The sequence below is a fragment of the Pyrgilauda ruficollis genome, unplaced genomic scaffold (genome assembly GCF_017590135.1).
Source record: "Pyrgilauda ruficollis isolate IOZ18807 unplaced genomic scaffold, ASM1759013v1 scaffold20, whole genome shotgun sequence".
Taxonomy (NCBI): Eukaryota; Metazoa; Chordata; class Aves; order Passeriformes; family Passeridae; genus Pyrgilauda; species Pyrgilauda ruficollis.
This window is the reverse complement of record NW_024519207.1, coordinates 2,317,331-2,343,604: the sequence shown is the minus strand read 5'-3', so window position 1 is coordinate 2,343,604 and position 26,274 is coordinate 2,317,331. Positions and strand designations below refer to the sequence as shown.

At 42.7% G+C, this 26,274-nt stretch overlaps 1 protein-coding gene across 1 annotated transcript in view; it reads left to right on the top strand.

Moving 5' to 3' along the window:
* The first annotated feature begins 2,029 nt into the window (after nt 1–2,029).
* Nucleotides 2,030–26,274, top strand: part of FAM124A (family with sequence similarity 124 member A) — a 36,730-nt gene continuing 12,485 nt past the window's right edge. Inside the window, exons 1-2 of the mRNA XM_041467071.1 lie at nt 2,030–2,088; nt 12,790–12,821. Coding sequence (XP_041323005.1) covers nt 2,030–2,088; nt 12,790–12,821 — 91 coding nt within the window. The remainder of the gene's footprint in view (nt 2,089–12,789; nt 12,822–26,274) is intronic.

Here is a 26,274-nt window from a genome sequence, read left to right as displayed (position 1 = left end):
TTAACAGCATTTTGTCCAAACTAGCTTTTAACAGCTTGCTGGGGAGAGAATGGAAGAGGGATTATTAAGGGGGCTTATTCCATACCTAAATTCTTATATTTATGGGAATGTTAATGTGAAATCCTCCACATAAAAATGAGAAATAATTTATCTGCCTTCAAATTGACATGCATGCGACAAATGCATGCATGCAACCAATGCATGCATGCAGCCAGATAGTCAAAACAGATCAAACACCAACCTTCCTCTACTACAAATTTTTTTCCCAATTCTTAATGAATAGTAGAAGTTGAAAGGTTCCTCTAAAAATCTCTAAAGACACTCAGTGGGTTGACCTTCTTTGAGGCTGAGAGGCCGCAGGACAGTACACGAGTCCAGTGTCTCTCCAAGGAGGAGCAATGGGAATTCACCAGTTTCATAATAAGCACTTTGGGTTTGGTACCAACTTGTTGCTCCTACAACAAGGCAACACCACCTTGACAGCTCTTCCCAAGGTGTTCTCCTTTCCTTTCATTTCACAAGAGTCCTACCTACACCCAGATTATTTTAGAGAACTGAGACTATGCACTACTGGAGACAACAGTAGCACAAGCTAACCCCAGCCTGTTAAACAATGCTAGGTGCCACTATTAATTTGTGCTGCCATATACAACTTGAGAGACCACTGGCAGGCTTGCAATAAGGGACAGCAGCGCCATGCAATGTAGAGATGGACATAAAAGCACTGGTGGCAAGCCAGCTTAGCATTTCTTACACCAACAGAAGGTTGGTTTGTGTGGTATATTTTTATATTTATATTTTTCTTTATATATTCTTTATATTATGTCTTTAATGTCAAGATTTTAACTATTTTTCTTCTTTCTTGTAAGATAAGGTAAGGTAAGAAAAAGGTATAAGAAAATAATTTTTGATTAAAAAACTTTTTTTTTTTTTTACTTCTGACCACTTTCTCCAAGAACCTGCAGCTGAAAGAAATCTGGTGATTGTTGGAGATTTTCCAAAAGAAAATATATTAAAGGAAGAAGCCTCCAGTTATGAGGTAGATTTAATTGTCCCACAATATCTACATTGTGGGGAACACAGAGCACCCCATCCCAGTTTTGTGCTTGAACCTTTGTATCTGATTCAGAAGAGACAAAGAGCTGGTCTCCCAGGTTAGAGAGCCGAGCTAGCAAATCAGTTCTGTCCCCTCCTCTTGTAAAATCTGCCACAGACTGAATGGACTCAGTGGATTAAGGGAAGACTTTTTTCTTCTTCTTCTTCTTTTTTTTTTTTTTTTTTTTTGGCTGGTCGAGATCTTGGTTCACACCTGCATGGATGGATATTTGTATTTCTGTAAGTGATAGCAAAAGAGATTGGTGTTCACTTCCAAATACAAAATAAATAAACAACAGGAGCACGCCCACAACTTTTCTCTTCACTCTCACTTTATAGACACTACCACTCAGCTTTCCTACATCAGCATTTCCTCACAGGCAGCATTCAAAATGTTTCTAAACCCTCCTTTTGCACCATTACAGAAATTCTCATCAGGTTGGAAATCACCCCTTGCCCCTTTCTGTGTGTAGTTTTAAAGTTATTGTATTCGGTGTAATGAACAAGTGCCAGGCAGCACTGAGGGAGGCTGGCAAAGCTCAGCACAGTGAAAGACTTCAAATAAAAGGCTGTGACGGCGGATGTTCCAAGACCGGATGGATAGCGAGAACGTGCATACATCCCTCTTAACTTCCACTGGACATGGGGCGCCGCACCTCTAGCCCAGGGAGCACCGAAGTGTCACGGTGAAGGCGCTGACGTACTCTCTGAGCCGGCAGCCGTGCCCGCGGTGTCGCGGCTGCCGGGCCGTGCCCGCGGCCGGGCGCGCCGCAGGGAGCGGGAGCTGGAGCGGGAGCGGGCGGTGCCTCCCGCGGCGCGGGGCGGGGGCCGGGCCGGGCCGGCGGAGCGGCCGCTGCTCCTTCTCCCGCGGCTCTCTGTGCCGCACACGGTGGGCGGCAGGGCGGGCACGGAGCCCCCCGGCCCCGCCGCCGCCATGGAGAAGCAGCCCGGCGGAGAGGAGGAGTGCGCGGACTCGGGAGCGGAGACGGGCGGGTGAGTGCGGGCGGCTCCGGCCGGGGCGCGGCTCCGCCCGGCCCCCGGCGCTGCACTTGTTGCCGGCGGCCGCCCGGCAGCGGCGGGGCTGGGGCTGGGCTGGGGCGGCGGCTTCGTGTCCCGGGCAGAGCTTCCCTCCGGCAGCATCCCGCTCAGCACCGAGTCTCCTTGCCTTTTCTTTCCTGCCCTCCTGGGACTCGGTCCGGCGTGACGCCCGGGGAGGCATCACCCTGCTCCGACTGCCCCGAGGAGCTCGCGTTCCCTGTCGGTGAAGCAGTCCCCACCGTCCTCCTGCTAACCACGGGGAGGAAGACACGGACAGGTCGTGGCTTGGGCTTTGAGCTCCAAAACACGCGGTGCTGGCTCGGCGGGGCGGCCCCGCTCGGCTCCGCGGGCTGCAGATGCGCTGGTCAGGGCTTGGTGCCGCACCAATCCTGTATCCCAGGGATAGTGCGGCTGAGGATAGCCTGGGAGCGTGTCCTGGACCTATCCTCTCCTGGCAGTGACACCCAGATAGCATCAGGCAGAGAGAGTTGACTCCTCAGGACCATTGAGAGCCTTCTACAAAAGCAAGTTAGGTTTGCAGGCACCCTGAAAGTGGGTTGCTGTTGTCATGATTCTCGTTGTGATACTCACCATGCTAGCCTGTGAACTGCTCTAAACTTTGCTGGGAGTGTCATCTCAGTCAAGGAGACTTTTTTTTCCCCCCTGATTTCATGACCAAGCTGCCAGAGGTGTGCTGTGTTTGTTAGCTGGGTGACTTCTCCTAAGTTAATGGAGCTGCAAGGATGATCCATGGGATCTCCCATTCAGCTTGCACCTTCAGCCCATCTCTGTGGGAGAGAATGGGAAGTGCTTTCAAGCCTGTCCTACATGATGCTGCGGGATTTTGTCAGGAATGGCAGTGAGCCTTTGCTCTTCCTGTGGCTCCAAAAGGGCAAAAGGAGGTTGCATACTCCTGCTAAGGCTGTTTTTTCCCAAGTCTTCCTTCTCCTCCCTCCTTGCTCTCCAGCTGTTTCTCTCCAAGCTCCTTGCCCAGTGCATCTTCTTTGGCCTCTAGTCTGACTCTGGCAAAACTGTAAAGCTAATTCTTTGCACAGTGGTGTCAGGTGCACCACACCAAAACTGAAGTAGCAATATTGCAAATAAAAATCTAAAAGGTGAAAATGGCATATGGCAATCTTTTTCATACATCCAGCTAGTAATTCAAATAATTTTTAAATCTCTTTTGTAGTCTGAGAAGTTAAGGACTTTTCCCATCACCTTGTGTTGTAGGCACACCTAACAGTAAAAGCTTTAAAACGTTTTATGTGACATGAGTTCAAAGGAAAAAATCCAGGCTTCTTTTCCAGACATAGGTTAGTCCCCATTAGGGATGTGGGTAAAAGGAAGACAAACTAATCATTGAACTCATGCCTGGTTCAAAGCTCAAAAACCCCTTGATTGGTCAAGTCACTCTTAATTTGCTGTGTTTACCTGGAGTGGAAAAACCTGGGTTTCCTTGGGACAGGCACTTGGAAGGATTTGACCCAGCTGGTGACATTATCCTTTAGACCTCAGGGACCAGCGTGACAGCTGCTTGTGTCTGGTGTTGATGAGGTGCTAAAGCTGATGATTTTATGAAGTGTCTCTGTCCCATGTGTGACACTGGAAAGTATAGGTTGGTGGAAGAGTCTGTCTGAGGAATTTGAACAATGACATATGGCAATTAATAACTGCAGTGCTTTGCACTGACGTTTATTTTGAAAAGCAATGGGTCTCTGCATTTCAATTATTATTTTTAGTTTTGTTTAGCAGCCCTTTAATTGTGATAAACATGTTGCGTATGTCTCTTTCACAATGTTTATATTTCAGCTTTCTCACCAAACCAACTGTTCACAGCACTTGCTTTTCCCTGTTACCAGAAGATCTGCTATTTGCTTTGTCTCAGTCCCATCACAGCTATTGCTAAATTGAACAGGATTCCTTTTTCTCCACTTACTCAATGGTAAAAAAAAAATAAAAAAAAAATTAATTAACTATTCTGAGCTTCAGCAATCATCCTCTGAAAGAATAAGGAGGAACAACTGTCAGAGTGATTCAGTACCAGTTTTGCATGGAGTGGTCGCTTTCTGTCACTCAGTGAACAATAGTGGATAGTGACTGTAGTAACTCCAGGCACTGCACGCCCTTGTCATCCCAGTGATGGTACATAATGATGTGTGAGCTCTTACACGGAGCCTGGGCTGCTGAGGCTGCTTAGAGCAGCTAACAAATTGAACACATCAAGTGCTCCACAGGGCATATGTTGCTTAAGGTTTTGTTGTGGCTGCCAGCTACAAAAGCAGGCAAAACTCTCTGCTAAAGGCAGGATCAATTACAATTCAAACCCTTCATTTTCCTAATCCTTTAGAAAATATGTTCCTCTTACTGCATTTGCCTTGGTAAATAGGGTTGGCAAAGAGTCTGCTGAACAAAAATAGCATATTTGGAGTTCCTGAATCCAATAAGAATGGATTGAGCTGGTGTTGTCAAGTACCTAAATAAAGGGTATAGAACGTATAAGCCAATTAGTTTATATTGGCTGTTTATTAATGAGATTTGAAATAGTTCAGCCATCCTTGATCTGAGAGCCTTTGCCTATACAAGTTGTATCTTCTCAGGAAACATATTTTGGGAGTTTTTAGTATAAGAACCTTATTCCATCTGCTACTGAAAACTTTTAGTCCAGAAGTATGGGACACAAAGCTTTCTCTGGTAATAGTTTCAGCAGTGGATTTGTAGTATAAAACCTGACACTTTAGGAATAATAATAATATTAATAAAATAATAATAATAATAAAATAGTCTGTCTTTTATTAGGAAAAAAAATCAGAGAGGAAAAACAAGTGGAAGAAAGATTGAAGGGAGGAGAAATGTACACGTTTACAGAACTGTTGAATAGCAAAGAAAAACAAAAAAAAAGAAAAAAAAAGCAGTTATTTAAAACAAATTGTAGAAATATTAATTTTAACATTTTCTTCATTTTACAAGCCATGCAAGTGCTGTTATTTCACTGTCTTTGAACAGCAGAGCAAAGATGACAGACAATTTTGGAAGTTATTAGGCATTCCTGATTTTGAGGCAATGATACAGATTGGCTACCACTGGTATCCAGGACAAAGTATCAGCTTAATTCACTGCATTCAGGACTGATATCCCACGTGAATGTGAAAACCAGGTAGTTTCTCAGTTCTAAGCATCAATGTTCTAAACATTTCAACATCCATGATAGTTCCCAGCAGAAGTTAACTTGTTTACTTAGCTGTAAGAGCCCATGTCTTAAAAGCTTCACATTTAATCATTAGCTTACTGATTGCCTCCGAGTTTGCCTAAACATGTAGTTTTTCCTCACTTTACAGTCATTTAAAGTTTTGAGAAGTTATAAATTTTAATTTATTTGAATTTGCAATTTACCCACTTGTATTTCAAATAAATTATTAATCTTTTTAGAGAAAGTGGGGAGCCATTGCTGAAGTATCAGGTGGGGATGTTTTTTGTATAAGTTTAAAATGTAAATATCAATTGGATTAAACAGTAGTTAATTGTTGAGTATTTGATGAATTTTAGGAAGAATGGTATAGTATTTTTTGGTAGTAGGCGACTGCAGCAAATCAGTTCAACAAGATATAGATAAATCCACTGCACAACAGAGAAACAAGGGATGTTTGAAGTTTATGACACTGTACCGTGCAGCAGCTATTTGTAACATATATTTAGCAAAATCCAGTGCTGTTTGGTTACAGTTAATTTTCATGGTGCTTGTTGCCTCATTTACATTTTCTCCTGTCTCTCATTCCTCAAATTAATTTTGCAGAGATTATGTTCATTTTTGGAGTGTTCTATACTTGTTTGTTTGTTTTCCTTATGGCTCTCCCTAGCTGCCTGTGCCATCCTTGCCAATTCACAAGTTATTTGATCTTCTGTTAACTTATCTCTTAAGCAGATCAAAAAAGCCTTTCTTTAATTGTTGCAGTTCAGTAAAAGGTGTGAGGTTCTAAAGCAGAAAATACACTTGTTAATAGAAGGTAAGGCAGCCTATATAGATACATACATATGTATATAATAAAATTGTACCCCACTTAGAAGTGAAATATCAAGAACACTGTAATGTGTGTGTGTCCTCAGTCAGAATGGTCACTTAAATTATCAAATTTTATTGGGGTGAGAGGTTTCTTTCATGTCTCATGTTTCTGGCTTTAAGGAATTCGTCTCTTAGGACTTTGTATGGCAGTCCTTCAAACTGACACGTTAGTCTCTTGTCACTTATTTCATCCATCTATGAGAAACTCTCAGGAACACAAACCACTGATGCTGAAAGCTGTTTTAAGGCCTGTTTTTACCTTGGGGCTTCTTTTGTTTTGGTTTGGGGTTTTGGGGGTTGTTTTGCTGTGAGTTTTTTGCTGACACTTTCACTTCATGTATAGACCCATCAGTCCAGGTATGTCATGATACTCAAGTTGTCTCTGATTTGACATTCAAATAATGTGAAGTTAAGCTGTTTGTCACAAACTGGGGTTGAGGCACCATTTCCAACCAGATTTATTCAGTGAAGTGAAGCTGTTTGGTTGAGCATCAGGGCAGGCAGACCTGAGAGTGCCAGGCACAGACAGCAAGGTTGAAACTGACTTTAGATCACATTCTGGAGGCCATGAGCTCTGTGCTGATACTGTAATTTTTAGGTCCCAGCAAGCAGCGAGGAGGTTCACCTCAGCTAAATGTAGCTGTGTGAAGGTTTGATGTTTTGTATAAATCAGGCTTCTTCTGTTGTTAATTAAGAGAACCAGGACCTCAGGAGGATAAGTCAGCCCCTGGCCTGGGATATGTGGATACATGCCACCTGGTGTGTCCCTGTGGGAGTGCTCTGTGAGGGAGTGGTGAGCAGGGAGTGCAGCCAAGTGTGCTCACTGAAGTGCAGAGTGGTCCTGCCTCATCAAGTGCTTTTTGGAAGATGACAAACAACTTTTCAAACCTTATACAGCAATGGTATCTCTCACGTGGGGTGTCAAACATTGCTGTTGGTAATAAGCTCCGGAGTAGTGGTTAGAGCTGCCCAGTGGGAATCCATCATCTGTCTTTGTCACCTTCCTAGAAATCCAGAGCAAGGAGTTTAGGGACAAGTTGCTGTGAGTAATTCCATTTCAGTCATCTTGGCTGCACAAGTAGAAGTACCATGAGGGTAACAGACTTGTGCTGGACTGGTATAAGTGAAGCAGATTGTATTCTGACCTGCAGGAATTTGGTGACAAGAAACCCAAGACAGAGCTATAAAGCCAAATCTTCTAATTCATGCCTGGGACTTTAGCTGCTATAAAATAGTCCCGTGTGCCCTGTGGAGCATTTTCTGAGGGAGGGAAGGAAAAGAAGCTGTTAAATACCGTACTTAATATGAAACAGTGAAATGTGCCACAAGACTAGGTAGAGGAGGCATAGGAAATGTGAATCCAGCAGGTTTCATTCCATCAGTCCTAGGCAAGCAAAGGATGCAGAGAGCAGAAGAGATTGTAAATTTTCCACTATTTCATTTTGGGGAGCTGGATTTAAGGAGCCCTTGCAACAGAGACCACAGGCATATTGGGGTGTTGTATTATGTTAGAATTACTTGCGATGTGTTTGTTTTACACAGCAGGCTGCCTTTGGGGATGTTGCACAGCTCAGAGACCTTGGTCTCAGCCGTGCCTGGGCATTAAACAGCGTGTAGGGGTGTCCCTGAGCACAGGACAGATTTGTCCGTATTGTGGAATCCTTAAAATGGTTTGATGGCATCAGTTTGAATGGGGCCATCTAGCTCTCTCCCATATCTTTCCTGGGTATGTTTTCCCGTGGGCCAGGAACTTGTTTTGCCACGTTGCCATGGTTCAGGGATCATTCCCAGCAGACCACTTGCCAGGATGTTTTGGAGGGCGAGAGGTTTTACTGGTACAGGTGCAGACTGTTTCCCAGCACTTGGCCTGGCTCCCAGGCAGTTCCCTTGGGGCTGTTTGTCTGTGGCTGCAGCTGTCAGCGCTGTAGCTGTGTTAACGTGGTGCTGTGCCACAGCTGATCAGAGTGCCCAAGGAAACCAAGCGCCGTGTGATGCTGGAGGAGCTGCATTGCTTGTGTGAGCCAGAGCTGTGAAACAGCCGTGTTCTTACCCAAAGAAACAGGCTTAACAGTGTTTTTAGGTATCACGTCCAGCAACTGCAAGTTGCACTAGCGGCTTCTTGCTGGTATTCAGTGGAATGCTTCCCTCTCTTGGATATTTTGAGGTTCTGTATCACTAATCAGCCGTGAGAAGTGCACACAGATCTCAGAGGATTGCTCAATATCTTTTGTGCTCCTGATGCTCTTACATGTCTAATAATGCACAAGTCTGATCCTTTAATGGTGGTAATGGGAACTAAGGTCCCACCTTTATCACAAGCTTCTACATTCCTATTTTAGTGTCTCTTGACATCTTCACAGCTCCTCTTTGCTGGTGGGCTGAGCATTGAGAACACGTTCTTTGCAGACTGATGTGTCTTTTGACTGAGCTATAAGCCTTCCTTTTCAGTCCCTCACACTGTTTCAATATCCTGTTTGATAATTTTTCTTCTCATTATGTGCCTATAAAGGGAACAGTCCTCTATTTGTTCACTTTCTGTCGTGGATGTTTTTTTCCTTTTATCTATAATCTAACATCTGTCAGAGGAAATAGCTTGCTGCAAGACCATGTAATAGACCTGGAACCTCTGAGCCCCAGTGTGGTCCCAAGTGTCACCATTAAAGCACATGAGTGCTTTACTCTTGAGTTACCCCATTGGGAAAATTCTCTTGCAAGGGAAATTATAGAAGCCAATACTGAGGATGTTTAAAACAGGAATGAAAAGAACAGAAAGGAACACAGTTACTTGATGTCCACAGAGCCTGTATGCCCCAGGAGATGTTTATTTCAGTACTTGATTTTTCTAATGCATGATTTTGTCAAAGGGAATGTTGTGTGTGCCGGTCTAAAAAGCTTAAAAGACTTACACTAACCTCAGAATGTAGTGTCCTAAATAAATGACTGTAAAGAAAAAAAAAATTAATTTATAAGCCACTTTGCAATGCATGCCATGAATCTGATAAGTTTCTTCTAATATTTTGAGAACAATAATGATTTTGTTAGCACTTTTTTTTTTTTTTTTTTTTTTTTTGTTCTCAAGGACTAGATTCAAGGCAAAGAAAGAAGCTGGAGGGGGAGCAAAAGGTGATTCAGGTTGTCCCTGAGAGCACACAGAGAGACTCATATTCATCTCATTTGGTTTTAGACACCCGGTCTAGAGTTCTACATTAGAAATGTGGTTTTTCTACGTTAGAAATGTGGTTTCTGTAGGCTTCTTGTCTAGGCAACAGCTAGGGAGAGATACTTCCGACCTCTCTTTTCATTGACAATAGAGGGAGCTTAGGGAGTGTTCAGCCCTCATTTCGTTATCTGACGTTGACATAAGCCTTTGAGCCTAATTACCCTTTTTTAAATTTGTGGATGTCAGTTATGCAACAAACATTAATTAAGTATTAGCTTGAACCATATTAGAACTACAAAAAAGCTCCTGCAATACAATTCTAAAACTTATTAAAATGTGTCTCTGCAATTTGTCTCCAAACACACTGTTGTCTCCTTCTTTTTCACCCCCCATCTTTTTATTTTTCCTCTTGTTTCATTTTTCAAGTCCTGCATGTACATAGACTGCTACTCCCTAAGTTCAAGACTCGTTAGTTCTCCATGTCCTGTAATGTGCCTGGAGCACTTTGGGATAATAAAATAACAGTGTGAAGTAATAGAATGCTGTTCCAACTTGCAGTAAGCAAAAGGCAAAATGTTGTCTCACTTCCATCCGAAATACAAGCAGTGCAGATTCATTTTGAATTAGCTGCCAACTGCTGAACACAGATACATTGAAGGACAGCCCCAGGCTGTGTTCAAACAGAAGTGCAGACTAAATGAATTCTTGCTTGGGCTGCTTGGAGGCAGCTGGATGTAGATTGCTTGCCTCTAGGCTTATGAAGAATGACATGTTACACAGTTTTCACACCCTTTCAAATATACATGGTGCCAAGTGACACTGATGTGACTTGCTGCTGAAAATACCATGTGGTTTTATGGCTTGCATAGCACCTTAGCCAGCCCTTGGCATCACTTCCCCTTGGTCCCTGCCCAGAGCCAGACCAGCAGTGTGTACATTGCCCAGCAGTAGCAACAAGGAGGTCTCCTTCTCTGCTCATGTTGATGTCCAGGTTTTAGACAGATAAATTAGAATTTATCAGTCAGTAGAATTGCCCTGGTAAATTGGGCTTGATGTGCTTCAGTGGTCTCAGATCTAAGGGGAGGTTAGCAAAGCTCAGGGACAGGGATGTGCTGCTGATAGTGGGCACAAAGAACACAGAATTCACAGGCCACAAGGACATTTGGCAGAACTCACAAGATAAGGATGAAATGAATGAAGCCAACTAATTTCAGCAACTGTGCTGAAGTCAGCTCTAACTAGGTAGAAAACAATTTCATGGGCGGAGAAGGTAAGCACTGACTCCCAGCCCACTGACACAGGAAACCCACTGGCTCGAGAGACAGGCTGATCATTGGCATGGGAAGTGACTCATGTAGCCAGCCAAAGGTAGAATACTGATCAGTAACAGAGCTGAGTGACTGGTGGCCAATGAACCCTGATTTCTTTGCTTGCTAAAATACGAGTGTGTGGAGCTTTGATGACTGGGGGTCCAGCCTGTTGTGGGCCACACCAGCTCCCTGCTTTGCACAAACTAGACAAAAGAGATGGGAATACCTCATCTTGGTGTGTAAATTGGTGCTGCACACGGGGCAGTGAGCCCACATTCGGGACAGCAATTACTGCCCCTGCCCTTCCCAGCTCCATAGGAGTCCTGGGGGTGATTGGTTGAGGGATTGTACTTGGTTCCTGGAGAAGGTGCTGTGGAGCAGCTCTGTGTGGGGTGCCTGAGGGTGGCTGCTAATGACCTAAAACTGTGGTCACTGCCAGTGGGACGAAGATGTTTCCTTGCTCCTTGGCCTTATCAAAATGGCTGGGGCTACAGGATTAGCAAAGAGTGAGAGAGAGCTGCAAGCCCCCTCCAGCAACTCTTTCCCCAGCATTGCCCGGATCTTTCCAAAAACTATGAAAACCTCATAGCACTTGATGGTATTGGTGAATCTTTTTCATGAGTTTTGTGAAAAATTCAGGTTGTGTCATCTTTCACTAGTCCAGCAGGATTGGCAAGAGTTGGGGGTAGTTCCTCATCATCTCCTCACCTAACCAGTATGAGAAGATGGCATCTGATCTGCAGAGTACTGAGTGCAAAGCTGTGAAATGTGGGGATGACTGTAATTGCTTTTTTCTTCTGCAGAGATCTGTCTTTATAAAATCAAAAGCAGATACTATAGATATGTGGGACTGATGTCCTTTTTTCCCTTGGTTGCCTGAGAGCCTAGAGTATGAGGGTATCCTGAGAATAGGCTTAGGTGGTATCTACTTCCACACGCATCTCTTGGGAGTCAAGGCTCATTTCTTTCATTTAAAGCAATGTTGCAAACTTGCTGCAACTATTACATAAAACAAGCATTTAGGTTTGAATCCAAGAGCTGTGTCAGGGCTCCCTGAGCGCTTTGCCTGTTCAGGGCACTGCAGGGCACACGTGCTGTATGGTTATGGTGGCTCTGGTGCATGGGGTCTGTTTTGGAGACCCACTAAGTGTGAGGGTAGAGGCTGTGTGCCTGTGAACTCCAAACCCAAACACTCAAAGGTCATAGGTAGGGCCTCAGCAGTGGAAATTTTTTTTTTTTCCTTAAATATTAAGTAATGACATGTTTGTTTTACCTTATTGTTTCTGAATCTTCAGGGCATAAATGGGCTATGTTTTAATCAGCTCAGAATGGGGTTTTCAGGAGTTTGGGGTTATATGCAGCTGAAAAATTAATTGCTGCTGAAAACACTCCACTTCTCTGACTTTCTCACAGATAATCCAGTATGCCCTGAACTAGAACCAATGGCTGTGTAGTTTCATTGAGATGTCTTCAAGAGGAAAATGATCTACTAAAGCAAAAAGCTTTGTCACCTAAAGGTTTATATTTTGGCATTCTTTTTTTCTTCCATTTCTGACAGTTGTGACTATAAAAATTATAGTAGTAGTTCTACTATAAATAATAGTAGAACTACTACTATAATTTTTATAATAGTAGAATTTTTATAAAAATTCTGCTCATCAAATAGAGTTCTCTTAAAAAGAACTCCAAAACCATAATCTGCAAAGCAGCATTTAGAGGACATAAAGTGAGGAAGGAAAGGAGCTGAGTCAAAGTCTAGTAGACTTCTACTCCTCACCTGTGTCTGAAGCAGACTATTTCTTCCTTATGGAGAGTCTTCTGAGCTTTTATTTTCACACCTAGAATTAGGTAGCATGAATAACCCCTAGATAAAAGCATAGTTACTCATTCTACTTACGTATTTACTCATTCTACTTAATATTTTCAGAGTTCACATGTGATGCCAGTTTTTCTGAAGCAGTGTTCAAAACCTGTTCCAATTCAAAAACTGTTCCAGTTATTCTCTTAGCACAAAAATAGTGCTAAATGGGCATTAAACTTTTTCAATAAGCACTTTGTGTTAGCTTTGGTAATTTTTTCCTTATCTCTTTTAGATTTAAAACATTCTAATTAAAATCTTTGTCTTGCAGGTCTGAGTACAGCCGTATGTCCTCTACCAGCAGTGAGTATAACTTTGAGATTCTTTTTTAAATTGGATTATTATATTTTCTTTTGTTCTGCTTGCTAATATTTATTAACACCAACCTGGTGTTATTGACAGAGTTCACTTTGATACAGGAAAGCCTCCATTCCTCCTCTTCTTGGATCTATGTCTAGAAACAGTATAGAAAATTAAATTGTTTGAGTGTTTATAACACTCAAACCATGTGTAGAGGCCTAAATAAAAAAAGGATGCAAGGCAAAATGAGAACAAAAAGGATGCAAGGCAAAATGAGAACAAAATCAGTGTGAATGGGCCCTCAGGCCAAAGGAGTTTGCAGTGATGAATGTCATTGGAGCTGGGAATGCAGGAATAATTGAATGTTTATTGTAAGCTGATGCCAACAAAGCACTTCAGAGCAACTCCAGTGTAGTTGGTTTTTTATTTCAGAGATGGTAGATGCTCTAGTAAGTGCCACAGTCTTTCTAGAAATTTACAATGCCAGTTGATTTTTGGGTTATCCATCTGATAAAAGACAAATTCCTGTGTCTGGATTATTTTTGCTTTATTTTTTCACCAATGCAAAATGATGACTTTTTTACGCAACAAGGCACACTTTTTCACTCCATCTACTTCCTTAGTTGTAGAACACACTGCATCCACAGCACTTTGAAATGCAATAATGCTTATTCATGCATGACTGCTGGTATCTCTCCTTGTCCAAGTGAGAAGTGATGTCTGTCTTACTGATTCACACGTTGACATGAGCTTTATTTATGCCAAGCAAGCACATCAAAAATTCCAAGATGACAAGTTGTGTTTTATAATCTGGATCTTTAAGCAGCATGAAAATCAGAGGGGAAGAAAGCTGTCAGGTTTTTTCTCATTCACACATTCTGGCTGAAGTGTGGAGAGGGTTATTTTCCATCTCCCGTGGTCTTCACTGAAGGGCTCTAATTGATTTCAACAAGAGCTGGATGAGACAGCATTCGTAATGTCTGACTCCCGAGCTGATGTGACTAGCAAGGAACTCGCTGTGCTTCCTCCATCTGCTCAGTGTGTCTCTGAGAAAGAGAGAATTTAGTGCAGCTTTTTCCTAAATTCTGTTGTTTAAATAGATTTCTGGATTCTCACCGTCGGGCATAGTTTTTGAAATGATTGGGAGGCAAAATCCAGGCAATCAGCTTCTCTGTGATAGTGAAATTGGATTTTCCTCATTACACCAGATGTAATCACGCCACCCTCTCAGCTCACAGTTTCAGAAGATGGCTTGGGGAATATGCTGCCAATTTCCTCCACTTGTTGCGTGCTTATCCATACTTACTTGCTTAATGAAGGCAGATTATTTCAAAAGACAAGCTGCAAGTAGATTATTTCTCATTTTTAAACTTGGTTGGAATCCCTTAAAAACTTTGCATGGCTGCTGCACATTTTACAAATAAAGGTAGCATGCGTAAGCCTTGGTTTTTATTAAATGAGGTATTTCTGAGGGAAGTGAATCTGTTGTTACATGGCAGCTACAGTGTGTCGTGTTGTCTATGGTCTGCTCAGTGTCTGGCTGGCCACTGCTGCGCTGTGGATGTGGCCATTGCAGTTGTGTTTCAACACCAGTAATTTGTCAGTACAAGGAGGTATTATCATTCCAGCAAAGACACTCGAGTTCAGGAGACAGAAAAGTCTCCTTCTTTCTCTTTTCTGCTTCCAAGGCAAATTATAGTGATGCAGCTTCACAAGTAGCAGTATTTAGCTTTGCCCTTTGAGGGCTTTGTGTGGTTGCTTCGGTCAGACACTGCAACAGTAACAGAAGCAGTTACACAAAAGAATTTTGGTAAAATAGAAATACTTTCAATACAGCCCTTTTCAGAGGCTGGTAGTGGGTATGTAATGCATTTTAAAGAAAGATTGTTGGAGAAGAGAGATTGGAAATAAAGGGGGATTTGGACCTTTTAATTTCTTTGGGGGAAAGATTCAGTAAGTGGTATCATTCACAGCACAGAAAGCAGGCTAGTCAATGATGCTGTTAGGCCCTAGTGTAGCACAAAGTAAGCTGTTGAAAATTATGAAGGAAAGAATCTCCATTACCTGCAGCTGCTTCACCTGAAGTTCCTGTTCTAATGGAGTTTATCTAAACCAGAAGGATTACAGGTTAATTTGGTTTTACAGAGGTCCTATTGGGTAGCACCAGCGAGGCTCCAATTTCAGTGTTTAACAAATGAATAATCTTTTCTCTTTCTGGATTAACTCCACTGGACAATGGTTTTCCACAGACATGCCAAGAAGAGGTTAAGAAAGATTTAGCAGGTGGATCAACTACAGCTTCTGTCACAGCAGCTGAGCAAACTGCAGGCAAACTTTGCTGCAAACAGCAAATCTATACAGGAATTCCAGATCCCCAGGTCGGAAGTAAAACCTCATTGGCTGCTAAATGGCAGTGGCAGGATCATTCTGTGCTTATTTCTAGTACTTTTTTTCCCTGAGCACAAGGCAGCAGCTGTTGTGTCAGTGTACTGCTTCAGCAGTTCAAGCCTCGTGGATTGGTTGGACCTTGGGCTTTAGGCAGCCTCTCACTTCTTTTCTTCTTTGCCCTTGTGTCCCAGCTTCAGAGAACCAAAAATGCTTTTTACTGGCAGCATTTATCTAATGTTTGTGGTTTTGTACAGCAGGTAATTTGGGGAAGAGTACCAAAGTTTGCAGAGCGTGTGTATTTTAGCAAGAGAAGGCAGCGGGTGCCTGCTGCGCAGGCTCTGGCTGTTGTCAGGGTGGCTGTGTGCCACTTTGCCTTGTCTTATTGAGTTGAACAAAAAGGTCACGCAAACCTGTCTGCAGGATGATGCATCTGGAGGTATTACAGCTTTCAAACGTTCAGCAGTATGATTTCAGTAAAGAGGAATGCCTTTTTTTTTTTTTTACCTGAATGCTGGTGTATGTAGTTACTTTTTCCTTTGTTCTTTAGGAAGAGTGCTTTGTCTTGTTGGGATATTTTGCCTACTAATGTGCTCTTCATTAATCTAGGAAATGTATTAACCTTCATTTTCCTCGTATTTTCAATTACCTTTTCAATTATGGTGTTCAATTTCCATTAGGGGTCCCTAATTCTATATGAGAGAGAATTGTGCTAGGCACTTTACACCCACAGAAGGGACCTTTACCTGAGGTGCATAATGCCAAAATATAAAGACCATGAGTGGCATATGGATACAGTCAGCCAGAATCACAAAGAAGTAATTAATTAGTGTTGGTCGACGCAATAAACAACAGTCTCCATACGTCATAATTTTAATTATCTTCAGATTGCTTTGAGCTATGTGTTTCAGAGATGATTTTCAACTAGGGAGGAGGAGTTTTGATGGGGGATGCTTATTGCCTCTTCTGCTTAATTTTTGCATTGCTGAAAATGGCTCTTCAGAAAGACCCAAACCAGAAATGGATGATTTGAAACATGACTTTTGTCATTGGTAACATTCACAAAGGATGAGAGGAAATGGTATCAAATTGCACCAGGGAGAGTTTATATTAGATATTAAAAAAAATTTCCTTGCTGAAAATGTGGTCAGGCATTGGAACAGGCTGCCTAGGGAAGTGGTGGGGTCACCATCCTGGAACTGTGTGGATGTGGCACTTCAGGATGTGGTTTGGTGGTGAACAGGGTAGTGCTGGGTTAATGATTGGATTAAATGATCTTAGAGGTATTTTCCAAACTTAATGATTCCATGATTTGAAGTATTCTACACCTAGTCAGCCTTGGAGCCAATATAACTAGGTTATCTTAGAAACAATTGTGGAAGTGAATGATTTTGTTTTTCCTTAACCATTTTTAGCCTGGCAGTCAGGTAACTGCCTGGATACACACTTGTACTGATCCAGCCAAGTTGGTAAATGAAATGTAAAAATGGCCCTATGGGATAAGATGCAAGTTTCTGGAAAAGTTTAGAGCATTTGAAATTGTAGAACCCAGTAGCATGCAGTAGTTCAGGTTGTGCTTCTCAGTGAGGTCAAGAGCTTGTCACTCACCTGCTTTGCAGTTGGAAAGCTGGTAATTCACCTTCCCCTGCTCCCCTGCCTTTCCTTTAGCAGCTAGGAAACAATCGAGTCCTTGTAGGGTGTTCAGATTCTTTTGTGGTAAACCTGAGAGCTGGGGTATTAAAATTTTTATTTCCATGTTGCACATACCCATGTTCCTAGCCCATGGAATTTCACCCACTTTCTGGTTCTAGAAATTGAACACAAGAAGGTTTGTTTTGGCAGATATAAAATATGTGGGTTACTGCACGTGTTTCTTTTTAATAAATGCTCTGTTTGATATTCTGTTCCTACACTGGCATACATTCAGATCATTGTTCAGGGATTTGGTCAAGGTTTGGTCAACACTTTGTCAATGTTATCTGCTCCCCGGGCTTGTGACCCTGTGGGAAGCCCTCACTAGAAGGCTCCTGCCAGAACCTGCAGAGCCTTGAAGAGAGGAGCCCATGCTGGAGCAGGTTTGCTGGCAGGGCTTGTGACCCATGGGGGGCCCGTGCTGGAGCCCGTTCCTGAAAGCCTGCACTCCACTGAAGGAACCCACGCTGAAGCAGTTTGGGAAGAACTGCAGCCCGTGGGAAGTTGTTGTGGGAACTCATGTTGGAGACATTCATGGAGGACTCTCTCCCAAGGGAGGGACCCCACCCTGGAGCAGGAGAAGGACTCCTCTCTCTGAGAAGGAAGCAGCAGCAGAAACAATGTGATGAACTGCCTGTAACTCCCATTTGCCATCCCTGTGTGCCACTGCAGGGAAGGAGGTGGAGAATTAAGAATAAATGTAATACCAGGAAGGAGGGAGGGTTGGGGGAAGGTGTTTTTAATATTTGCTTTACTTCTCATTATCCTACTTTGATTCTGATTGGTAATAAATTCAACTAATTTCCCAAAATCAAGTCTGTTTTGCTCATGACAGTAAGGGATGACTGATCTCTCGCTGTGCATAACTCAAGACCCTTTCATTAAATTTTCTCTCCCCTGCCCAGCATAAGAGGAGAGCGATGGTGTGGTTTTGGTGGGCACCTGGTGTCCAGCCAGGGTCAACGCACCACAAGATGCCTTGTAACAAAAGCACAGGGAGAAATGGCTTCCTGTTAGTTGTGTATAATTTCAAAATCTGTCTTCAATGAACTGCTAAAGGTGATGAAAATTAACCAGCAGCAGGAAGGGGAGTGGGTCTGATTTTGGCTTTGAAAAATCTGTCATAAAGCTTGAATTTCATAATATAGTTGCCTGCTTTAAGTTAGGTTAGTTCTGACTGATTCTGACCCAGGCACTGCTGGACTGGGTATCTTCTAAGTCTGTTTCTGCAAACAAAATAATTTAATGAGTGTAAGGATATAATTATATTCTTTTATTGCTATACAAAGATACACTGTAGTATATTGTTTCTTATTTCCATAGAGAACAGAGATGCTTTTACAATGGCTGGCAATAAACTGTATTAAATACAATTATAAAAACAATTTACAGCAGGCTTGCCAGCATCATACTGCATTTCCAGAAGGTGTTATTATAAAACGAAGACTAATTAAAGTATGAGGAAAAATGCAAGAGGAAATTGGACAAATCATGTAAAGCCTTAGCCTGCAGTATCTGTCAGTGTTGCAAATTCAGGTGTTTTATATAGTAATGAAATCTGAAGTGTCAGCTCCTGTGGAAAATAAAGCTGTGGAAAATATGATGCATCTTCTGCATATCTTGCCTGGCTCGTGTTATGATGCCGGGGTAAAATGCAATTCCCACTGTGGCAGGGTGAAGAGGGAAAATGTCACTGGTACGTGCAGCCTAGCAGTCTTTGGCTGTGCAAAACATTCATGTAACTGCTTGTCATCAGATTCCACTGTGATGAAGGACCAAATGCTTGCATACAGGATAGAAAAGTACAGTGCTGATTCACTGAGAGTTGGGCTTGGAAGGCACCTCTAGAGATGAGGCACAGCCTTGTGTAAGGACATGCACAGAAGAATGCATAACTTGAAATCAAACCTAGATTTGATTTTTGCATTCCAAGTGGTGTTGACCACAAAGATAGCATTACCCTTGTTAAGACTGAAGTTCCTGTTCAAGTTTGTCTATCTTGGAGTAACCTGTGTATCTCTGGTAAAATTCAGTTTCACTCTTTGGGATCATTTAGCATGCTGTGTGTCCCATGGCTTAATTACTTTCTACTGGCTTGGTGCTAGATTGGGATTTCTGTATCAAGGATGTGCAAGTGTACCCTAAACAGTTACTGCACCAGAGTTATCAAAACATTGTTTGAAGTTGTTTTGTATACTCTTCTGACCGCATCCAGGCATCCAGTCAGGTTTTTTTTTTTTCTTGTCATACAGATACAGCAGATGAAAACTGGACTAGTTTAGTAGACTAGAATAATGTGTATGGATGACAATGTAAATTTTTTCTAACTCCTTTTTTTAAGGCCATATAGTCATAATCAAAACTGTGTAAACAAATACATCCTCATTTTAATAGTCCAATCATATTTCAGAAGCATAGGAAATCTTTGGGAGACACTGAGCTATCGAGTGCCATAGAGTTGTAGTAAAATATTACAGGAAATATGTCAGAGAAAGTTAAATTGGATTATTTGGTGATGTGGGTTAAATTTCCCGCTGTGGAAGTGTTACTGCTGCTGTCCCAGAAAACCACAAGGAGCTAGGCAGCCATTTAGTGGGTGTTTTAGCCCGGAGAAATGGGTTTCAGGAAAGATCTTGGCACTCTTCAGTTCAGCTGGTACAGTGATGAGAATGATCTGGAAATTGTTGCTCTGTCTGTCTGAATTGTTAAAGCCCAAAGAGGGAAGCTAAAAAAATAAATCTGTCCCGTGGCAACTCCTGACTCAGAGGCACTAGCTGGGGTAGAGCAGGAAAAGCCATCTGAGTCACCGAGTCAAATAACAAAACACTTGGGAAGGCTGGAGCTATTAAGGCAGTTTCTACTAAATGTTGCCAATGCCAACAGTTAGTTTCCTCATGGCCATAGTACATTAGCTGAACTTTTAAAAATAAATACCATTTGTTTATGCACACTCAGTGGAAACTGGGGCATTTGGTAATAGTGCATGCCACATTCTAGAGCAGTAGATGTCTTCTGTCTGCCGTGTTTTTGTTGGTACATTTGTTGATTTGTAGTTTGGGGCGGGGGGGGAAGTATCTATAGTTTATAAAATGTTCATGAAATGTTTACCAGGTGACTCCTGGCTGCCATCACAAGGGACCAGGATGGAGCACGGACAACGAAGCATGCTTTCCATTCCTGCTTCCCTTTTCCATCAGCTGGTAGGGAGTAGATATTTTGAGCCACACGCTGCTGTCAGCTGAAAGGATTATGAGATTCAAACTAGTTTTCCACTCCTGCCAAGTCCAAATGGGTCCTTTGCTCTAATGCTGATATTGTTCATTGTCTGCAGAGACACAAACGTTGCAATGCTCGGCCATGCCTCGGGGTTTGATCCCATGTTGTCTTTGGTTGTGTCTTCAGTGTAGATGTTTTGGTGTGACTTCTTCCTCCTCTCTGGCTGGCTTTCCCTGCCACATCTTTGTGATACAGGAAGATTTGTGTCAAAACACAGGCTGATTAAAAGAGGTCTGTCTGAAATTTAACATGTTTAGCCAAGCTAGTTTTCTGACTGCCACCAGAAGACACAATCCTTATTATTCCTGAAGTCTGAGAGTTTCTTTTCAGTATGTTCAGCAAGCTCTTTCAACTTGCATCTAGACCTGACACATGGGAAGCACTGGAAACACTTAGCTGAGAATAGTAGGGGGAAGAGTGCCAACAGTAAAGTCTTAAATTGTCTTAAGCCCATCATAAAATTACACTTTCAGTTAACTAAAGTACATTGTGTGTGGTATGGACCTCATTGTTGGACTGAATTTGTTAGCTACTCAAGTGTGCAGTGTTTCTTGGGATTTTTTTAAGGCAGTGTTCTTTCTGCCCTTTTATAAAAACCACATTTTTGACAATCTCAGCTTTTCACAGGAGTGGAATTTTAAGAAAACACAATGCCTATAATCAGAGGACTTTGGAAATTATGGTGTTGGATGCAGTTTTTTACAGCTTTTGATTTACTAGTGGTTGCTGATGGGAGTTTTATTATGTAGTAATTTATTTACATAGTAATTGAATTACACACACAACTTGTAATTGAATTACACATTGCAGCTCTCTACAGAATCTGGTATTTATACCAAATATCAGTGTCTGGGTTCTTGCCAAGAAGTATGATCCTTATCTATGGTTGAGGAGAGTATTGAAGACTTCAGTGCTCTACAGAGGATAAGTAGATGATAAGGCTGTTTTCTTTTTAAACTGAAGTTCTGATTATTTCTAACAATATAACATAATGTTCAGGCAGCATATTTTGAGGGAGAATGCCAGGCAGCCAAAATAAAGAGATCATGGAGAAGCCCAGAGCATTGGCAGAAAAATCATTATCTTACAGGGTGTTTGTAAGGAATTGCCAAGCAGTTTACTTGCTTTAACCATGGTGTGAAAACAGCCTCTGTAGGTTCCTAAGTTGTTTGCATGAAGTACCCATACACTGTCTTCTCAGAGCTGGGAGTCTTTTTTTCATTGGGGGCTTAATATGCAATAAGAACAACCTCTGCTTTGACGTGCCTCCAGGCTCCATAAAGCCTGGGTGGAATACACACACCCAGCAAAAAGTGTCAGGGACATGGGATTACACATCCAGAAACCAGAAACACAATATGCCATTTTCATCCTTTCTTTTTAGCCTGTTTCTGAAGGGAAATGTAATATGAACTTGTGCCATCTATCTTAACAGAGACACTAACTTCCCACAGGTTTCATTGGAACTGAATGAAATACACTGGGACAAGAGGGAGAAAAAGTACTAATCAGAGTTCAAGTTACCCTTTTTCCTAACCTGCAGCTGGACAGTCAGCCCACAGGCAACACACACATCCCTTTATACCAAGCATGAGCTGTTCCTTAGCTGCCAGCTAGTGAGGGGATAGGTGAGAAATCTGCAGTACTGTGAATGAAGAGATGAGGGAAATGGGGGCTGAGAACATATCTGTGACCTAAGGAGTGACTCTGACTCTTTGCCTTGGTATGGGCAGTCAGCAGCCTTACTAAAGGAGTCAAAGAAGTTTTGGAAGATGTCATGGAAAACATGATAATCATGTAGCTCAAGGGCTTTTCTTCCATAACACTTACCACAAAACCATTTCTCATTTGTGGACAAGGAGTACAGCAAGATAATGTACTAGAGTAAGATAATGTGTGTAGGCCCACGAAGATGAGGCACCCAAGATGGAGGTGTGTACAGTGGAGAGTGATGGGCCTTATCTGAGGTTTGACTGCTTCTCACCTTGCGCTACAAAAGGAGCCCAGGACAGCCAGCCATGTGCTGGAGGGACATCCATCAGGTCCATAACCTTCCATGGGAGGACTCTTTGCCGCAAAAGTTGTGAATCCCATGAAGGAGATGAGGGTCACATGGCTCTGAAGAGGGCTTAGATGGCACCAGTGACCATCTGACTGCAGATGGAAGAGGGAGTGCCAGGTATTGTTGCACTATCAGCTCAAGAAATGCAGCTATGCAAGCACCCAGGCCAGCAGAAGGAAAGGCAGCAGGAGTACATGGAGAGGTGAAGGGTGTGAGATGGGCCCTTTCAACAGCAGCTTACACTGATCATGAAAAGTTAACCCTTGGCAGGTCAGGAGAAGATAACTGGTGAGGTAGAAATGAAAATTCACTGGAGCTCGAGCACAGTGGGGAGTTTCAGCAGATGTTTTACCTTCTAACAGCAGAGGTACCACATGTTTAGATCTGCCATTGCCTTTGCTTGATCATGCAGGGGCTCTGTGGGCATTAAGTGTTGGTTGTTGACAAGATTCATTCCCTCATTCATTCATTCAGATTGGCTGCAGTGCTGTACACCAAGGGTAATAATGACTCCTCATAAGACTGCTCATATTAACGTGCCAGAGAAGGCTTTTTATCTCCATCAGAGAGATAAAAATGGGCCTAATTTTGAGATTTTTTTTTTTTTGTTCAGGGGTTTTTTCATATTGTTTTTCAGCTACTGGAGGAGCAGATTGACCATTTTGCTGTGCTTGTGTGTGTGCTGGTATTCTGTGCATTGTCTGTGCTTTCTTAGCACGGATGGAGGAGTAAGCGTTGGAGAACATTCAACTGAAGTTCCTCAGAAAAATGGTGCTCTGAGGGGAGTGTGAAAGAGGTTTCTCCTCTTGGCACGGTGCTGTGCAGAATATCCCCTTTCTTCTTGCTTCTGAACATCCTTCCTGAGTTCGAGGGGTTGTGCAAAGCAGGGCATGCTGAGAAGCACATCATCCAGCAGCCCTGCATTTGTCAGATGCTATTAAACAGCAGGGAAAGAGAATGGAGGAGCTGGTGAATCTGTCACATCCTGCTTGTTCAAAAGGTTATTGATGCTGCATAATTCATCAAAGCATGACCGACCTAGCGGTGGGTTCTGCTGCCAGAGGTGTCCAGCTTCTGTTGCAGCTGCCCATAAAGCAGTGCTCCTTATTTATGAAAATAGCCTCTGACTTTGTGCCTGCCCATGAGCCTTTCAATTAGTACACCTAAAAGGATCACTATTGCATTGGACTAAGAAAAAATGTGATGGTCCTGTTCACTGAGAAATGCTACAGTTTTGACATTTCCTTGTGTTTTGCAATGTGATTGAAGTAACTTTCTGTGCAACAGCAATCCTGGGAAATTTTAATTGGAAATATTATAGTGCCTTTTTATTCTGACATTATTTATACAGTGTTTGGGATTATTTTACATTCCCACAGTTGAAATATTTTGATTGATTAACAGTGAAAAAAATACGCTGTTTTGTAATGTTTGGTTTTGAATTATTTCATTACTTCCTAATAGCAGTAATTTCTTGATAATGAAGTACTGCTTGATGGGAGTTGCAGTTCAGAAGCTTGGCAAATTCACCCTGAACCGCTCCTGTTGCCTGATTTACATCTCTGGTACTGCATCATGCAATTTGGTCAAGTGGAATTTGAAGTCTTACTGCCTGATGTAGCAATAGAGGAATCTGGTCTGTGTGGCACAAGACATGTTCAGGTGTTGATTCTCATGAAGCAGCATGCTGCAGCAGGAATAAATGGAAGTTTGTGTTCCAGTGTTCTGATTCTCAATGCAATATTGCTGGTCAGGAGTTCCTCAGTGTTTCCTCGATAGAAGATTGAAAATGTACGTGGCTAGAAAATTGAAATTGTTTGCCACAGTTTGGAAATGCTCTTTCACATGCACAAACTAGGACCAGGAACCAGTCTGCCTAAAATCTCACTTCATTGTAAATTCAATCCTATCCTATGAAACTTACCAGGTTTCCTTGGCCCTGTAGGTAACTCTTCATTAAATAACTCCTGATACATCTGAGAGGTCTTTAGGTTCACCCTTTGTTTCACCAGCACAGGGTGAGGAGAGACATTTCAGGGAGACAGGTATTTACATCCTTCCTAAACTCTGCTATGGGATGAGTTAACTGGAGAAGCCTGGAAAATAAGATCTCATCAAGACTGCTGAAGGTGGTGGCTTCTCCTGAAATAAAAAAGTACTTGGAATACTGCCATGAGAAGGAATGGGTCTTTGCTCAGGGCACCTCCAGAGGGAATGTGTAAACAGTGTAAAAGAGGGACCAGACTGCGAGGTCATGGCCAGAGTTTTGCTTGAGCAAGGTGTGCAAGAGACCTAGGGCCAAAAAGCAAATGAAAGAGGGAGACTTCTCTAACCTAGGATTATGCAGGTGGTGCGGAAGAAAACTCTAGGGACATTTTGCCCCTCGTGTGGGTTAAAGTTAAATGCATACATACTGTAGGGAAGAGGAGTGTTAGATCCAGTTCTCCATATCTGCAGATGGGTCTGGCTGCTTCCCAGCCACTGGGGTTGCTGTCCTGACCTTACACCCACTTGTGTCTGCCTTGGGTCAGGAGCCAGCATTCCCAGACAGCAAGAGCGATACCTGAGTCCTTGTGGCACCTCTCAGGGGTGGAGGCTGCCCCACCAGCCACTGAACCCATTGCTTTCCATTTCACCCATGGGTATTTATGTCACTAGATCATAGAATCATAAAGTTATTTAAGTTGGGAAAGACCTCGAAGGTCATCGAGTCCAGCCATTAACCCAGCACTGTCAAATCCACCTGTCCTATTTGTCCCCAAGCCCAGGCAGCTTCAGTTTCAGAGAAGTCACCAAAATGAGCTAGTTGGCACTGGCAGACTTGGCAGGACCCACTGTTTTCTTTCAGATTGTCTTACTGATGAAAATGTCCTGGTTTCTGGGCAGGAAGAGCCACAGGGCTGGACTGCCATTCTGCTTTGCAGGACTTTCTTTTATCTCAGCTCAGCAATATCACATCAGCAACAAAATAAAATTTATATGTACAGAAGGACCCATACAATCATGAAATATCAGGGTCACCTTCCACTCCCAGCTTTAAGAGGTCAAGTGTAACAGCTCCACAGCATTTGGGCTGACTGACTGCTTTAACCTCTCATGGGTGGTTTATAGTACCTAGCAGAGGAGTAAAAAGTTTAGAATTGTAAAATACTCTTTCAATCCTGGTAGTAATTACCTCTGAGCAAAGTTAGTGCTTTGCCAACTCAAAGAGACCTAATCCCCTTCTGTCATAGGAAGAGAAAAAAATGTAATAGCTGTGAGAACTGTGAAGCTTATTTTCAAATAGATGCCTCAGCATTTTGATATTTTCTGTGGGATTAACTAGTAACACAGGAAGGCTAATACATATGCAGAGCTTTCGTTTGCTTCTGTAGCGATTTGCCCCGGGGCAAATTGAACTGTGTCATGATAAATGGTGTTGTTGCCCCTCCTTCTTTGTCGGATGAAGGAAAAAGACTTGTTAGCAACATAGAAACAATTTGCAACTTGTTGTCATTTCAGGGAAGGCTTCTCCTTGCATCATATTTCTGATTAAGTTTCTCTTTTCCTTGCCCAAACAGAAAGGGCTGCCATTTTAGAAGCACAGAAGCCACATAACAAAACATGTTAAAGCATCTGTGCTAGCATAAAATAGGACCGAAGCTCTTTCTATACTGACCTGTTGCGCTCACACAGTTGCTTCTAGCTCAAAAAGATGATTTGCTCTGCTCTGTCTCACTCTGGCTCTTGAGGATGGCTTTGTGCTGTGCCTCTGAGGCTGGTTCTGCGAGCATCTGCTGCTGGTGGGCACAGGCAGCGATGGCTGCAGAATACTAATGCTGCCACTGGCTCCCACAAGGCTCCACTTCTGAAAAACGCTTCAGCCATTCAGTGTCCATGCACCATGCTGAGCAACAGGAGGGTAGAAAAGCCGTGCTCAGGGATTTTTTTTTTTTTTAATGCAGAGCAGGAAGCTGACAGAAATGATGGCTCTGTGCTTCACATTGTTGTGCGGAGGCTTCTTTCAGAACTGCAGTCATTTATATGCATAAGTATCAAGCC